This window comes from Mytilus galloprovincialis, chromosome 7 (assembly GCF_965363235.1).
Source record: "Mytilus galloprovincialis chromosome 7, xbMytGall1.hap1.1, whole genome shotgun sequence".
NCBI lineage: Eukaryota > Metazoa > Mollusca > Bivalvia > Mytilida > Mytilidae > Mytilus > Mytilus galloprovincialis.
In genome coordinates, this window is record NC_134844.1 from 28403315 (window position 1) to 28422183 (window position 18869).

Sequence of the window (18869 nt, forward strand, 5' to 3'; positions counted from 1 at the left end):
AAAATGAAAATAACGTAAAATGAATAAAACATACGTGGATGCGGATAACCGACCGTTCCCAATAAAAAAAAAAAAAAAATTCTTGCCATGAATGTGTAGAGTAAAAAAACAACTATGCAGGCTAAAGGAAGAACATATCACAGGAGAATCATAAACTGAACTTGAAGAGAAAAAACATAAAGAAAAAATAATAATCCACATATCTTACACAATAGGATAACACCACATAAAATTTGAAATGAAATCAGCTGCTCATTATGTATGGTAGTGTCAGACATTTCTTATCTTCTATTGACACATATTGCATAATTATGCAAACGGGAATTTACCGTTATTTAAGGAAATTATGAGTCTCGTCAATATTCAAATAAAAAATACATGAATGATGAAAGGTGTGAATGTGATATATATTTTTTGTGAAAATTTTATTAGAACTCAGCAAGCTATTTTGTTAGGTCCAACCTACGATAGTAAATGGACATCATGTTTTCTGGTCTGTGCGTCAATTCGTCCGTCCGGTCGTCCGTCCGTCTGTTCTGCGTCTGTTAAAGGTATTGGTCAAGGTTGTTTTGGACGAAGTTGAAGTCCAATTAACTTGAAACTTAGTACACATGTTCCCTATGATATGATCTTTCTAATTTTAATGAAAAATTAGAGTTTTGTCTCCAATGTCATGGTACACTGAACATAGAAAATGATTATACGAGTGGAGCATCCGTATTTTATGGACACACTTCTTGTTAATCTTTTCCATAGCCATGTTTTATATCAAAATTCCACGGATTCCTTGTAAACTCATATATAGAAAACATTCGTACAGGTACATAATTCATGAATGCACAGATTTACACAAAACTTCAGCCACATAACTAATTAATTCATTAACACTGAGTTTGTAAAGTATCAGGAACAAAAGTATCAGGAATAGTAATATATAGCGCTTACAAAGAAGTTAAACGACCAACGTTACAAAGTCCGTTGGAGCATGAAATTTCACCCATCTGAACATACGTAATGAGCTCTTGACATAATATTTGTGCAAGACTGGTATACAGTTGCAATAGAAACTGTTCCTTATCTGTATCATGTCCAAATTGAAGTACAGATTCATCGGAGCAATGCACTACTTATCTTTATGTATGTTGGTTGCTTGTGTAACGTGTACACTGGGAAAGCGTGTCTATTTCTATTTTAGAATGAGTTCGTTACCAGTTTGATACTGGATCCAAAATTGTTCTATTCACAAAATATATATAACAAGTAAACTTTATTTATGAAATAACGCCAATGAACCAAAATATGTACAACTACTCTTTGCGTTCTCTAATAAACTATCTACAATTATTCTACTTCAAATATATACAACTGGTACTAATTTGTACAATTGCAAATTTGTCCTGGGTCAGGAACAAACTTGTCCTACCGGCACAGTTATGTACCCCACAAGCTGGTCACACAGACTTATACCTGTCCAATACGTCACTCGTTCTCTTACTACAATTATGTACCTAACAAGATGGTAACACATACTCACACTTGTCCTATACGTCACTCGTTCTCTTAGTACAATCATGTACCTAACAAGTTGGTCACACATACTCACACTTGTCCTATACGTCACTCGTTCTCTTAGTACAATTATGTACCTAACAAGTTGGTCACACATACTCACACTTGTCCTATACATGTTGGTACCCTTCAAGCTACGACTTGTCTTAATGGTATATTGTGGTACCCTACAAGTGAACACACTTGTGTTGTCCGGTAAACTTCATACTTGACAAAAATACAAGTTGTACAAGTCTAAAGAACAGGATTCAACAATGTCCTTTGTTGCATTACAATCATGAATGCAATTCAATATAAGAGAATACTTACAGGCACCAACCTGCAGTTCTTTATTACACTAAGTAATAGAAACTATATAAGAGACAACTATCTCAAATATCCTTTCTCTCATTATCACGGACCGTACGTATCAGGCCATCGTCTTCTTCAGACGAATGACAAAGAGCTAGAATTCGCTCCTGCTTATATACCCCAATACCAGCCGTACTATTCTTAAATGAGGGGTGTTCTACCAAAGTGTCTCTTTACTCGTATTACAATTTCCTTTGGAACACCCCTTCACATTTGACCTGACCCAAGATTAATCCGTGAAACATCTTATTCTTTTCTTGTTTATTCAAATTTTATACAAATGTACAAAATAAGACTTCTGCCGAACTGTAACTAATGAAAACAGTCTAATCTTAGATACAAAAACATTACACTTGTATTTGCTAATATTAGTATCGACGAAAACCATCAAATATTGAACTTTTATCTCGTGTTTGTTTTAACATTTATTTCTATGTTTAACCAACTTGTAACTACAAACAAATGAAACATTAAGCAATAGTTAATTACTATCCACCGATTTCGCATGTCTTAATAAAAATATTACTCAACCGGGTCAGTTTTCGCTCAAATGGGCTTTCGAAAATACAGTCGAACGGATTGATCTGGTATCCAAATGGGCAATAATACCTGCGCTAAAATGATCCCTAAGAGTAAAATTATATTTTCGCGAAAATATCCGTAGCCCCTTTTTATACTCGTCAACGTCACAGCCGCAATTATACATGTAGCTATTAGACGAAGTAAGAGATGAGGGTAGTTATCCGATTAATGTTCTATAATATTGGACACACTAACAGTAGATATTTTAAAAAGAACACTTCGTTTCAGTTTTTAATGAATAATTGTTTTGTAAACTGTTACTTTTAAAAGAGTGTTCCACTGTATTCGAACTGATTTTATTTATTTTGTGTTTTAACGCCTACTTTAAGCACCGCTTTTGGGCTATTTCTTGGCGGCCAGTTTTTATTGGTGGAGGAAGCCGCAGTGCCCAGAGAAAATTATTTCGAACATGCCTAAATAAATCTGTACGATATATATAGTAAATATAAAACTGTTGTTTATTGAAGGTCTATCAATGCAAAAGTACTATAGGTTCTGTTAAAAATCCATTAAGGCTTACGCAACTCTTTGATGCCTGACTTTATTAATATTCATTATGTATTTTCTCCCAATGTTCTTTCAAGTTAAGATTCATTAAATTGTTAACTGGTAATGGTTAGGGCCTAGATATTAATATTCATTATGTATTTTCTCCCAATGTTCTTTCAAGTTAAGATTCATATAATTGTTAACTGGTAATGGTTAGGGCCTAGATATTGAATAAAGTTATGTAGATTTAAGGTTATGAAATCTTGGCTATTTGCATATTTTAATGACAATGGTGTGTGTTAACGTTGTAACGGATAATACGAAATCTCATTGACTTCACACTAGGATTATATAACCAATCAAAAGAGATGTGCATTATTGACACTTTGTGAAATCATATATTTTTCGAAAAGGAGACAGTTTGAATGTCAAGATTAAGCAACATTTTTGTCTTTGTGTCTTTGGTTGTGTACTGTTTTGCTGTATATCGGAACATGTACGGATTTCGAAAAAAAGACTTCTTAAACTTTAAAATCATCGAAACTGTAATGGAGGTGAGATTGGCCCCGAGTAATCTTAATTGTGGAGCATTCTGCATAGAATTAAATGGTTGTATGTCATGGTCTTATAATAATATAACTAATGATTGCTATCTTTGGGACGTGGAATATTACAATTTGACTTCTGTAACTGCGAGTCCAGAAATTGGATGGAGTTATTTCACGACTAACAAAGGTTTGCTTCTTTAAATCTCTCTTAAAACGTTTTTCGAACATATAGATTACACACTTTGCCATTTAAATTTCGAATTAGTGCAGAAAGTTCGTCCGAGATCCAAACTAGAAATCGATACTTTATGTTAGAAATTTAAGATTCAAGAGTTTTAAAGAGTTGTAATGTTATTTCAATATTTCAAACTCGATATAAAAGTCTGAATTTCTGAATTCCATTTTAAGATTTGAATTTTAGACAATATCTGAAATATCTTTTCCATCTAACATCCAAATGAGACATTCAAAACTCATACGTCGAATAAACTGACGACTCCCCGGAAACAAAATTTAAAAGAAAAAGAACGACAAGACCAACAATTCTAAACTTAAACGCAATTTTGAAAATGTAAGACAGAGCAACACGAACCCCACCAAAGACCTGAATTAAATATATTAAATATAAAATTAGAATCTTGTATAGTAAGACTGAATCTATATAAATAATGTAGATATAACATTTCTTATAGTTTCTTTTAATAAGCAGTTCGTGACCTCTGAACTGTTAAAATTGAAGCTTTTATTTCTCAAGACCCATCAGTAGAATGAGAATATTCTGAACAATGATAATAACGATAACAAATATATAAAACAATGAAATGAATGGAATGGCAAGGTTACAGATGACATGTTATAAAGTTTATTTTTTTATGGAAATTACTGTGGAATAATTTAAAACATACTTATTATTTAACAATTATATTTTGCAAGTTTGATAACTACATAATGTAAATTGTAATTATTATAACAAAAAAGTTGAGACTTTATGTTGAAATACTTTATAGTTTTAGGTTATTTATACACATTCAAATCTATGCTCTTTCATTTAAGGAAGGACATTCAATCAGATAGTGAAAATCATCACAAATTTCATTAAAAAAAATGCATAAATCACAGATGCGATCATCACGTTTGAAACCCCAAAACTACTTTATTCTTTTGGCAATTTATGTTTCAAACACCTAAAATTACAATATTCCTTTCGAAGATCATATCGTAGATCGTTAACCCTTCCGGAGCACCTGAGACAACCCCAGTTTTAGCTTAAGTTCGTGTTGCTCTGTCTTTTTAATTTCTATGTTGTGTTTTGTACTGTTTTTTGCTTGTCTTCTTCTTTTTTATTCATGGCTTTGTCAGGTTATTTACGACTTATGAGTTGAATATCCTGCACCTCTCTTTTTAAAGTTCTATAGTTGATACACTTTGCTGAATCATAAACAGTAATAATCCATGAATGGTTAAATTGATCACAGATGTGTAACAGTTGTTTGACTATATTTGATACCTTTTTATTCTTTGGTAAAATTTGTGACCCCTTGTGACAGTCAGTACATTGGAAGACCACACTTATTGAAGGTATTTCAATAATTATGTACAATTTATTTAAAATAGAAAAGGTGATAATATGCATGATATATGATAATTTGTACAAAGTGTAGCAATTTTGTCTTTCTAATTATGAGTATTTTCCAGAGAGCAATCATTCTGTCTTGGTTAAAACATCAAGTTTAAGGAAATCGGCATAGTTCACCATACATGGTACAATTTTGGTTTACATTTCTTCAAACTAAGACTATACATATAAAGTTACGGATAGTAGGATTCGCTTATAATGTTATTGGTCAAACCCCAAATTCATAACCATACATTGAAATAGGTAAAATCATTGCATCAAACATCTTAACCTGTATATTACTAGGTAAATTCAGGTTGTTTTTTTTTAAAACTTTTAACAGTACTAAATATAGCGTGTGAAAGTTAGGTTTTAACGGATGTATAGTATAAGATAAAGACAAATACCGTCACTGTTAAGCCGGAAAATGACCATTGATTCATTGTGATTCACTAATAAGTACGAGATGAACATCCTCTGTCAGTGACAATGTTACGACATATTTATACGTACTTGTGTTTCAATTAAATTGTTTAGTTGTACTTAATTTACCTTGCATGTCATGGATAGCCCTTACTATAACGTTAACTCTGTTCGGGATAAAAATTTGAAAGGACCTCGAGGAATTACTGCAGAGCAAGATAATCAATATGAAAGTCTAAAACGTGGAAAAGATAATAATATTGAAACTTATGATGATTTACAATTAAAAAAAGACAATTTACATATCAAGGAATTGAAATCAAATAAAAAATATTGGTTGTGCTGTTTACTTGGATTATTTGTTGGATGCTGTGTTGCAAGTTCTGTGTTTTTGGCAGTTATATTGACTAGAAATAATAATGGTGAGTAAAAAGACCAATTTAATCTGTGATAAAAAATTGCCATCTGTTTCTGCACATTTACCCCTCAGAAACAAACTGTAAATTTTTAAAATGAGTAAATTGACAACGGTAGATAAAAATTGAAATCTATAAAATTTTCATTTTTTTGAAACATAAATAAATCATTACAACCAATCTCCTCTTCAGTCGATGTCTTTCTTTCATATATCCTTCTGTTTACCTCATACAGCGGCTATAATTGTATACTTTTTAAAACGATACCCTCAAAGTGTAAGTCATACTTGAATTATTGTTTGAACATATCAAGACAAATCCTAAATTAATAAAAAAAAAAAAAAAAAAAAAAAAAATCATACAAAATGTTGATATATGTAGACGACACTGATTATGTTTTTACTTCCGATTGTTCTTTAAGTATTACTTTCACTAAGTGCTATAAAGATGGAGACAACAATAAGCTAAACTCCGCCCACTCACGTGATTCACACGTTAACAACTACTGTACTAGGCGGCAGTGAATTGAACGCTTTCTAAAATAATTTGTATCAACTCCATGCAAAAATTAAGAATTTTAAATTGTCAAAAGCATTCTTTCAAAAATAATGAAAATTATATAAATTGCAAAAATCGATAAATATTGTGGATAACTTTCAAGATGGAGAACGACCATTGTTCAAGACGCATACTAGGATCGTTTTGAAATAACCAATTAAATCAATACATTTAGAAATATTAAAGATTATGTCATTGGTATCATACATGTACGTCTAAACGATGTTCAATAACACCAGAAATAATCAACCTACATTTACGCGAAATATCTAAAACAAATAAAAGATGACATCCGCCTCGTTGGAATCAGGGAATAGCAAATTACGAGTGTTGGGGCGGTCTTCTGACAGATACATGTATACAATCATTATGCTTCTTTTTCAATTCATTTTAAGATACAAATAGAGCATTATGAAATCATAAATAATACCATTCTTGTTATTCGTTATGTATATTTCTACAACAGAAAGTAAGCAACTATAATTTTTGAAGTTTTTACAATTGCCTGAGGTTTAATTTTTACCTTGATTTACACCTTTTTAATGAGTTTATGAGATTTGAAAATCAGTAAACTAGTGTTGTCTCTGATCATTGTCGTCAACTAACATATATTAATAGAGGTTACAACCTGTTACAACTTTCACCAGCACACTATATAATTGACAAGTTGACTCCTTATTAGCAGTCGAGTATTAGAGAAATAAATTGCTTTTTTGTGTAATAAATTCATAAGTCAAACGTAAGAGAATGTTGAATACTTGAAATATTTAAATCTTATTGTATTGCCGATGAGAAATCTTGTTTAATTATCATGTATTATTTCGCTCTATTTAAGTTTCTCAGTTTTCAAAGGAAATATGTAGTGCATGCACTGATCGATTTACACCAGATTATGGAAATGTTGACACTATTTATCAATTCTCTAATTCTATTGCGCATGTTTTTGTTTTCGGTTTAAAGTTTTCCGGTTAATAGAGCATTCGGTTCAAAGAAGACGACCACAATATTACGTCCCTACGCATTGCAATGAATGGAAATCGATGCTTGTTCAGACAATCCTTACATTTTGCACTGTTATCATTTCGGTCATGTTTTTCATTTTTCTTATTCACTCATATCTGGCTATATATATATATATATATATATATATATATATATATATATATATATATATATATATATATATATATATATATATATATATATACAACTCGTCTAAACATCAACCCAACAATGTTAGATCTGTAAATTTGCTTTCGCAAATTTAGGGTTTATATATATATATGCAAAACTTATAAGAAAAGTTACAGTAAGACGTGAAAGTGTCTACACTCCACCCCCTTTGACCAATAAGCAATTTCAGGAATATTACGCGTTGTGCGTACGGAAATATTTCAAACGGTTTTACTCCAATTAGGTCGGTACTGCTGGTTAACACCAAGACCCAGAATATGCTACCCATCTAGCGCAGTATGGTACATTAGCCATGTTACTACAGATTGTGAAAGGTTGAAACTCCTTTGAGAAAAAAAGCAAAATCACAAAAATACTGAACTCAGAGGAAAATTTAAAACGGAAAGTCTCTAATCAAATGGCAAAATCCAAAGCTCACTTCAATCGAATGGATAACAAATGGCATTTTTCTGACTAGGTACAGGTATTTTCTTATTTAGAAAATTAATCATGGACGGTTTTGGCCGAAGTGTCCATTCTATTTCATGCTTTTCGAGTGTAGTCGTTAAAACCCTTTAGGGCCGAGTATACCTGGTGATTAATTAAGAAACGCGTGATGTACGAATGGACATTATACATTTTTTTTTAGCAAAAAAGCTTTATCGGTTTCGCCTGTGCCTTTTGCTCAACAGCTTAGCGCTGCATCAAAGGGAATACAACGGATTTGTAACTTCAAATATGCTTGACCAGACATTTATAAGTCTGGTCAAGCACATTCGAAGTTACAAATTCGTTAAATTAGTAAAGCCATTAAAGTATCAAGCATTTATCAAAATAACAGAGTACTAAACTAAATAGTTAAAAAATGTCGATCTTACATGATAAAGCTGAAAATCCCCCCAAAAATATAATCTCAATGTATCGCAACGTCAGGAACCAACAAGAAGTAGATTGTAATTTCTGTCGTGCATAATACTCATATACAATATATATCGATTTATATTTCATCATATTGATATTGTGAAATCAAGATGCGTGACACAAAAAAAAAGAAGTCTTTGAAAACCGTTCGCTACCTTCACTCGTCATTAAGCCTCATATGCTTGGGGTCATATATAAACTTCACACCATTTGCGAGTATGGTCTCGAGAAACGATGATAGTCCGTCGGACGGGGACGATAAATGGCTGACCCGTATAGAGAGAGCGCAATATCTCTTGCACGTAAAAGACACCTTATAGATTTCGAAAAAGAGCAGGCTAATTCCGCTAAAAGGCAGCACTCACACCCGCAAAGTGGAAAGGGATTAGTATAAGTTGTAATAAATAAATTTGGTGTTTTTACTGTCTTCTGATAGGTTAAAATTAGTTTTATTTTCAATGTTGTCAATTTTGATGGTGACACGCCCACTCTGACGTTGTGTATTCATACGCCAACATGTGTGTACGTTGTGATTGTTAATATAAATAATATAAAAAGTTCTTTGAGCCTTATTTTTTTTTATAGAAATTTATTTATAATTAATAGCAATAATTTATTTTGATTTTATTGAACCATAAATCTAAATTTTGACTCTTCACATTTTACATAATCCGCTTCGCGGATTATTCAATGTGAAGAGTAAAAATTTAGTTTTATGGTTCAATAAATTCAAAATATATAATAGCCATTCATTAAATAACTTGTTTCCAAATCCACCATCAATAATTATATTAAAACTAAGCTTCATATGCAAAATACCGTATAACCGGTACATTTCATATATCAATCACAGATATGTCCAGTTCTACATATTTAGTAAAGCCATTAAAGTATAGCATTTATCAAAATAACAGAGTACTAAACTAAATAGTTTAAAAGTGTCGCTCTTACATGCTAAAGCTGAAAATCCCATGTTTGTCCATTTAAAAAGAATATAATCTCAATGTATCGCAACGTCAGGAATCAACAAGAAGTAGATTATTTACGATCACAAATTTTACTATTTATATGAATATAAATCAAAAAGCTCATTGAAGCTGTTCACAAAATAATCTTTATAATGCGGTTTTCATCAGCTTATGCTTATAAATGACCGTTTAATCGTATATGTCATGTATTAAAAAATACAGGAATTAAATGTTTTTTTTAAGATATTATTATATTTTGCATACCGGATATTGTAATTCCTTCAATATTAGTTCATTTATATGTTTTGGAGTTTAGTATGACGGCCATTCTTTACTTAACTAGCACATATTTTTCTTTAGTGGTCAGCCCCGGGTTCGGGATTTTTTCGCGAGTTGAAGACCCATTGGTGGCCTTTGGCTGTTTTTTGCTCTTTAGTCAGATTGTTATCTTTTTGACATTCCATTTCCATTCTCAATTTTATTTTGATATCTTAAGAGGCTAGAATTATTTTTAACTTGCCTTTTAATTCATACTGGTTCGTAATGTACAAACGTGTTCTTAAAAGCCATGTAAATGAATGGAAACAACTTTTAACCGAAAATCACCTTTTGCTGTAGAGAAGAAGGATGCATGTTTAGCCCCCGTTTTTACCGAATCCAATTTACATTAATTTCATAAACTTGAAAGTAGAAACTCAATACGCAGTTATTGAATATTGGTCTCATACTACAGCAATAACATACATTTCAATGTCTGTTCAACAAATTGATTGGGAGAGGATAGATTAGGGGATATAATGTATAACTAATAAGGGAGAATGGATTGACGAAAACGGACTGTGTTTATATGATAATCGTCGGATATAACTAAAAAGTCGGAACTTTTTATTTTAAATGGGGTAATATTTATGCAAATACTCTTGATCATACCAATTTTAAATAAAGCTACACCTGTTATTTCTTATACTGACACCAAGTCTATTGCATCCAAGATTTTCAACTACTAGAGGGTTTTAGAGGCCTTTAACCTCAAAGATGTGAAATCCAAGCCTCCGGATTGCCCATGTGCATCGTCATAATTAAAGTCCAGCTGGTCATGTTATTACTGGTGACCTTGGCATCGTTACCAATGAACAACTAAGAAAGTTGTTAGCCAAGGGACCAAAATATAAAATTCCCGAGCCCATCAACTGGAAAAAAAACTTCAATTTACTGATGAATGCAGTTGAGGACTATGCAAGAAAATGGGTAAAGCCCAAACCAGACGAACCAGAACTGGACACTTTGTCTGAATCGATCAAAGCTATTTGATCGTGCATTCAGAAGCGCATTCAAAAGTTACGATGTACTATGAGCACAAGAGTTACTAACCCTTTCAAGAATCCAGATGTTGTGTATGCTTTATCCTCTTTGCATGACAAATATGTCGTTGTTCCAGCAGATAAAGCCTCTAATGATATTGTCTTCATATGTAAAAACCATTATTTGCAATGTCTCACAACAGAGCTTGGAATAAATAGAACAACTGGTAATCCTACATATTCCTTAACATCATTTACCAAGGACGAGATTTTACAAAATCACAAATCTGTCCTTCTTTCTTTTGGTATCAACATCAAACAAAACGAAGAAAATTTACCATCATTATAGTGGATACCAAAACTACACAAAACTCCATATAGAGAACGATACATAGCTGGATCGTCAAAATGTTCGACTAAACATCTTTCTAAAATAATGACTACTATTCTTTCTACAGTTTTCTAAAGATGGGCTTCGAAAAAATTGTGATGAGATATATTCTGCCAGTGGTGTTAACCAGATGCAAATTCTCAAAAATTCGAAAGATCTACTGCTTAATCTTCCATCACAATCTTTGCAATTTGCAGCAACATAAAGACTTTTGATTTTTCGACCCTTTCCACTACTATTCTCCATGCTCAGTTATTGAATTTATTTATTTGCAAAAAGCATTTACATGCTATGGCAATCAAAACATATAGTACATATATGACACAATAATAAACAGCAGAAAACAACACATCATACAAAGTTAAGTAAGAATTTGACATCTCATTTTCCATGCGGCCTTAATATAATTACATATTTCATATTACAACAAAGACACAATCGTAATTCTCTTGGCGTATTGGCATGTCTACCAACTTCGATATTTAATTGAAGTGTCCCACTACGTAGTTTCGTAAGTAATCGAACATCACAAAAGAAATTTAAGTAATTTTCAAGACAAAAATCTGTCTTGATTCTTCTATACATGCAAAGTTTTTCACAATCACATAAAGTTGAAAGATCGACTCCACCATCTCATAAAACAGAACTATTTATATAAAAATGGGAATCGTAGATACAAATTTCTTGTTTTGGGTTACAATAGTTCATATTTTGATGATATTATCAAAATGCTAGACTTTATGTCTTAACGTTTGTAGTTGTAAATCGTATTTTTTTCTGTTGTATTCGTGTGTTGTGTTGGGGATAACTACTCATTAATTTTGGATCAACGAAATTTACACGATATATTTGGATTCGGTTTGATCAGTAGAAACACCCACAAAGCTAGATAATACAATTAATTATCTAATTACTACTACAATTAGATATAAATTAATATTATAATTTTCACTGTTATTAATATAAGTTAGATAAGTCATACAAATCTAATCTTAAGTTTCATCCAAATTCTTTCTTAATTTTCGGAACACGTTTTAGAATTTTAAATTTGACGTCACTTTGGGCGTTTCATTGACTATGGCTAGCAGGGCTGTGATTCTGTAATGTATTCGTTTTTATTCTATAGCTAGTCACCACTTCAGTTTAATCATGTTTATTTATTATATAGTCATTTTATAAAATTTACTGTTTGCAAAACATAATAACGATGTTTTTGTCCCAGGCGGATAACCCTGGCCTCACAACTATTGGAACTTTTGGTCCTCGGCGATCTTCAACTTTGTAGTTGTTATGGCTTTCAAACTTCTTACATCTGAGCATAGTTTTGTGTGGACATAGCGCGCGTCTGGCGTATACAAATATTTTTTAACCAGTTATCTTTTGATGGCTATTATTCGTTTGTTTCTCTGTCCTATATTTTCTCCCATTTATCTGTTCATTTATTGTAACCCTGTCGTGCAATGTTGTCATTTTGATGTTATAATGAACACTACCATTAAAGCGGGAGGTTTGGCATGCCACAAAACCAGGTTCAACCAACTTTTTTTTCATAAAATGCCCTGTACCAAGTCAGGAAAATGTCCATTGTTACATTATAGTTCGTTTCTGTGTGTGTTGTATTTCGGTGTTGTGTCTCTGTTGTGTCGTAGTTCTCTTATATTTTATACGTTTCCCTCAGTTTTAGTTTGTTACCCGGATTTGTTTTTTCTCTATCGATTTATGAATTTTTAACAGCGATATACTACTGTTGCCTTTATTTAAAATTGATATTTCAGAGGAGGTTTTAAAAAGCTAGAAAAGAAATGTCGAGAAACAAACTAATGTCTGAAGTATTGATATTGTGTTGTGTTACTATTTATTCGTACTTTTTTTTTTCAGAATGTATGGCATTAAGCGACAGGTGTCCTGTTTCCAATGGTTACATATTGTATGCTGATTTATGTTTTTGCTTTAAGTACATAAATACAGCTTTACGTTATGATAATGCCACGATGCAATGTTTGTTTGATGGAGCTGAGCTAGCAAGAATAGACACAGAAGTCTTACAAACAAGAATGGAAACATATCTAGGTATGGTTTAATGGCAATGTTAAATAGTTTATATCAAACCAGAAGCACTAAAGTTTATAGGTATATCATAAATTTATACATATCTTCATAAGAGAACATTTCAAATACAATTGGAGACAAGACTACCTAGTATATATCATTCAGGGGATTGTCATGTAATGTTGTCATTTTAGTTGAATAATTCACATTGCAATAAAAGCGCGAGGTTTGGCTAGGCACAAAACCATAAGGTGGGGGCGTACATATGAAACACGCGTCTGTCCTGTACTTTTCACGCCTGGTAAAAAATGTATCTACGATGAGTTTAAGCACACAAACTAATGAAATAGTATTCACTTCGTCGAAACTGATGATGACAAATGTAGCCTTGACATATGTAATGCCTCTTTAATTGTATGTTGTCAGAACATACTCACCCCTTCTCGACCAATGGAAATACATTTGTTTTCTTCTAATATTCATAGTACATGGCTCCAAAATCTAAATTACTACAATAATGAAGTGTAAAAACCCGAAAAGGCATTGTCCATAAACTGTAAAATAAATAGATTTTTAAAAAAGAAACAACGGCTGTTGATTACAAAAAAAAAAAAAAACAACCCAAGCATATCAAGTCTACACGATTGTAGTATTAAATTTGATTGATGAAGATTTTTTTTTATTACAAATTAAAAATAATAAAATAAAGGAGTTGTATATATCATTTATGGAATTATTTATCCCGTTCTGCTATCACTATCGCATAGCTGTTTATTCTATCTGTTGATATGGCCAATTAAATATAAATTGTTCCCATTTTCAAGAATCATGTTAACAAAGTGAGCTGCTTTTTAAGTTTGAAGATAGCATTGAGAGATTCTAATTTTGTTATGTCACTGGAAGATGTGAATATGTTCTAAATTGGTCAGACAACACATGGCTATGTTTTATAAACTACGCCTCGTGCTTTAAAATTCATAAAAACATGATCAAGTATTCTCTTACCAACAGGAAACTAAGATCTATAATAAATACAAGAAATCACTTTACCTAAGATATATTTCGCTGCTAAATGATTTTTCAGCATATACATACTTCATTACTGTCAAACTCTTCTAAAAGACGTACAATCTTAACAAAAAAACAACCACTTTTCAGACACAGTAGATAATGGTGAAGTGTGGATTCAAGGTATTTTAGATAATGCTAGTGGAACAGCTGTTTGGAGATATAATGATGGAACAGAAATGACGTATTTTAATTGGAACTCAGCATTAAACCAACCACAGCTCACGCCTGGTGAAATATACGTGTTAATCAGGAAATCACAGGGATATAGGTGGCACGATGGACATGCATTTGCTCGTCTGGGAACATTGTGTCAAATTGTATAACATTTCACTTACCATGAATTATTGAGAACAGTGTGTTATTTTGTATTAACATTTAAAATATAATAGAAATCAATATTGTAAAATTCATGAAATGTTTGGTGGTAAATACCTTGTATCTGGTTTGTAAATCTTACCAAATCATACGAAAAAGTGACAATAAAATGTTACCCAAATGTATAAATATCAGAATATGACTAAGACACATTTAGTATTTAAATATCTCTTGAATTTATTTTGATAGACAACTGGAAACTAGGACATAAAGCAAACACAAGTTTTAGTTATTCCAATTGTAAACTTCATGTTTTAACAGTTCTACTTCATTAAATATGTCTTAAGTTTACAATCGATTTGACATTACTAAAAATAAATGCGACTTGCCCAGAAAGTGTCCACAAATGATGTTCATTCCAATCGACAATAATTGTTGCCTTTCAATTATTAGTTTTATGAAATGATATTATTCGGGTATTTAAGATAGACAGTTTTCAACCACATGTCAAACTACATGTACAAGTCGTGGGGAGTTTAAGCCATCACATTTATCATATATTCTAGTTTTTAGTCGTCACTGTCAAGGAAAACATCAAGAAATGAAGAGGCCTTTACTATTTTTGCACTAAGTATTATTAATCTTATGTAGACTGGGATACAAGTAAAAAGTAAGATCACAAAAATACTGAACTCCGAGGAAAATTCAAAAAGAAAAGTCCCTAATCAAATGGCAATATCAAACGCTTAAAAACATTAAACGAATTCGAATGGATAACAACTGTCATATTCCTGACTTGGTACAGGCATTTTCTTATGTAGAAAGTGGTGAATTAAACATGGTTTTATAGCTAGCTAAACCTCTCACTTGTATGAAAGTCGCATCAAATTCCATTATATTGACAATGATGCGTGAACAAAACAAACATACACAATAGGTAAAAATGTCAAAGATACAGCAGCCAACATTGTGTTATAATCTTAAAATCACTAAAAGAACAAACAAATATGTAACGAAGAAGCACACAATGGCATATAGACCAAAATACACTAGTTTATATGCTGCATCTCATTTGCGTCTACTATAATCGCATATCTCTGCACATTTAAAATGTGATAAGACACACGCAGTATTTATTACAAAATGATAATGTACAAGGTATCCAAAAAATTATCAAATTAGTTGCGCAATGAAACATTTTTTTTTTTTTATCTGAATTAAGTTTTATTGCGACATTGGAGACAGAACTAATTAGGATAAAATAATTATGAGAGTAGGAAGTGGGTAAATCACAATATCTTTTTCGTTCAAGTTAAGTCAAGATTTTGCATGTTTATCTGATTATTGAAAATAGCAGGCCAATAAAAAAATACGTCACTGGCCATACCCTGACAAATATTGTACTTCTGCCCCTTTTTTGTTTCGTGTAACAATGTTAAAATTTATAAAATATAACGTCTGAACTAACCTCTCGTTATAAAAAGTATCTCTGCTTCAGAGAGTAATAAACAAATAATAGCTTTGTTATAATTTCAAAGTAAACAGAGTGATATCATATACAAGTGGTGATTTATTCATTGATTTACTGAAATTTCAAAGGAAAACTTATATAGCGTTAAAGATAAAAGAAAATATTTAAACCACTATGAATCTTCAATCCTTACAACTGACATAGAAAATGATTTTATACATATGATGTAAGATTATCGAAAACAAAATCACTCTTTTACATTTTAGGTTGATGCAGAAAACGAATTTTAAGTTGTAATAACTGAAAGAAAATAATAATTAGAAGAATAATATTCTGACAAAAAAGTATTCTTTTCAATTGCGGAATATATTGACTAAATTCCATGTAATAAATGTATCTTTCGAAAAATGCACTAATCAATCTTTATACACTAATTCTGTATCTACATTTTGTATGCAAATGTAGCAGAGTGATTTTTATGATCATTTTATATATTGTAAAAATCATCTATTTAATTACTATATTTATTATAAAGCTTAATTCCATATTTTGAATATTGTATTTTGGTTAAATTATTACTTGCAAACCTTACTTTTATGTATAGTAATATTCACGTTATTTTCTATGAATATTCATTAGGGATTTACTTAAATCATTGTATCTGATTGGCTGTTAATATTTCGCGGTCAAGTTTAATTTCCTTTGTTTTGTACCTGTACATTTCCACGGGGCGATAGCCATGACAGTCCATTGAATTTATATCTGTTTATATTGACCACATAGTTTACCTGTAAACCTTATATATTTTGGACAACATTATTATAGAATACTGTAAGTTACTTCTTTATTAACATTATTTATATTTTTCACGTAAATGAGATTCTAGTAAAGTTTCTATTTTGTCTTGTAACGTTCTCCTCATATCGCATGCCTGTAACACAAGTACACAAGATGTACATGATAGTATTTTATTAAGCTATAAATATATGATTTTATTATCTACGGTTTATTTGCCACGGTAGAATTGTATTGTTAATTTGCGTACATTACTATTTGATTATTGTCATGAATAGTCCTTACTAAGTAAAAGACGGAAAAGTGTTTCCATTTATATAAAGTAATAGTATTGTATCGTATAGTTTTTATAAAGTACAAATATGAATGAGTAAAGAATATTTGTTACATTGTATATTTTTATAATTAGAGTCCGAGTATTTATGTTCGTATTTTGGTTTCAGGACTCTATGTAATGTAATTATATAGAACACATGATTGTGTGATGTGTATATGATGTGCCGTTAACCTTATCAGTACAACTCACTCCACAAGTGGTAAGAGTATATTTATTTATAGTTTAGCATTGTTTATATTGTATTGTAAACATGACTTACCTCCCGTTAGTTTAGAGCTTTTAATGAATCGATAATATTGACATCATTAGTCTTTATGATTATTATATTTGCAACTTTATGATTGTTGTACGATATTATGTAGTTGTCTTTTATACGTATTATATATTTTAATGAAGTTGTTATTAATAAATGTAGATGTAACATTTATTATATACCGTTTGTAAGGTAAACCAGTATTGAATACAAATACACAGATACACGTAAATTACATTCTGATTAAGTATATAGTTAAAGGTCAAGCATTTGTAAAGGTACATGTGACACCCGATGTCAATTTTATAGAATGTAAACATTGAACATTTTTTACTTACAATACATTTTACTTGCTACTTAGTTGATAACAGTTAAAGGTATTATTTATTATATTTCTGTACTATATATAACCTGTGATATTCGTAAAAGTATATATATTTATGTTATATGAAATATCTTGTTATTTATACATGTTGTATTGCTATTTCAGACTTGTTTATATACTGGTACAATAAAGCATCAGAACCCTAAGCTCTTGTTGGTGTTATTCGTTATCATAGAAAACCACCTACTACACATATGCTTTATTAATCAAAAGCCATATCTTTGTTCCGGTAATTGTATCATTGTATGCGCCGTGTCATTGAACGATCAATGCGTTATTGATAATGCGTTTCCATCTAACGACCGTTGAAGTAATTCCAATTAAAGAATTAAGATGTGCTCATTGACGCCCAGTAATATATGATCACCAAAAAGTTTATAATAAAAAAATCAAACTAAATTAAAATTAAGATTTGCGTTATTGGCAATTGACAGGTAAACAGATTGATACATACTTAAAGAAATAGTATTTATCAACATTAACAATTCTAACTTTTCTGATTAGATTCTTTCAATATTTTTTTCAGTAATATTAATTAAAGAAACAATAAATACGATTTCTTCTTCCTAATTTTTACACTTGATATAAGCGGTCATCTCAAAACCAGAATCTATGACAAGCGAGACGATTTTTGAAATAATAAATTTTCCCTCCTTAGCAGCCATACACCAACTTCACCTGCATATGGGGTATACATTTCTCAATTTATTTGGTATTTAAGAGCTTGCTACTCAGACTTAATAAAACGCCAGTGTGTGAGCTAATAGCTATATAGTGATGAGCCACGATTATGTTAATGAACGTCTCGTCCTGATCTACAAGATACCAAACCCTTGTTGATAAGTTTTCCGTTGCAAATTCACAAATAATGTATGATGACCTTGAAGT

At 31.2% G+C, this 18869-nt stretch overlaps 1 protein-coding gene across 3 annotated transcripts; it reads left to right on the top strand.

Annotated features, from left to right (window-relative positions):
* The first annotated feature begins 5615 nt into the window (after nucleotides 1-5615).
* LOC143082695 (uncharacterized) lies at nucleotides 5616-18127 on the top strand. 3 transcript variants are annotated; one of them, XR_012980447.1, is made up of 4 exons: nucleotides 5616-5999; nucleotides 13184-13375; nucleotides 14513-17542; nucleotides 18087-18127. XR_012980447.1 is itself a non-coding variant. In XM_076258508.1 (3 exons), exons 1-3 carry the CDS (start codon nucleotides 5717-5719, stop codon nucleotides 14746-14748), a joined length of 711 nt encoding a protein of 236 aa, XP_076114623.1. In that variant the 5' UTR covers nucleotides 5616-5716; the 3' UTR covers nucleotides 14749-18127. The 3 variants fall into 3 exon arrangements, 1 of the variants encoding a protein (XP_076114623.1); XR_012980446.1 differs by having other exon boundaries at nucleotides 14513-17042; nucleotides 17450-18127; XM_076258508.1 differs by having other exon boundaries at nucleotides 14513-18127.
* Nucleotides 18128-18869: the final 742 nt, after the last annotated feature.

Coding starts and splice junctions, on each gene's coding strand:
- LOC143082695 (XM_076258508.1), top strand. CDS start 5,717: ATGGATAGCCCTTACTATAACGTTAACTCTGTTCGGGATAAAAATTTG. Junction 6,000..13,183: donor ATTGACTAGAAATAATAATG/GTGAGTAAAAAG, acceptor TTTTTTTTTCAG/AATGTATGGCATTAAGCGAC. Junction 13,376..14,512: donor AAGAATGGAAACATATCTAG/GTATGGTTTAAT, acceptor ACCACTTTTCAG/ACACAGTAGATAATGGTGAA.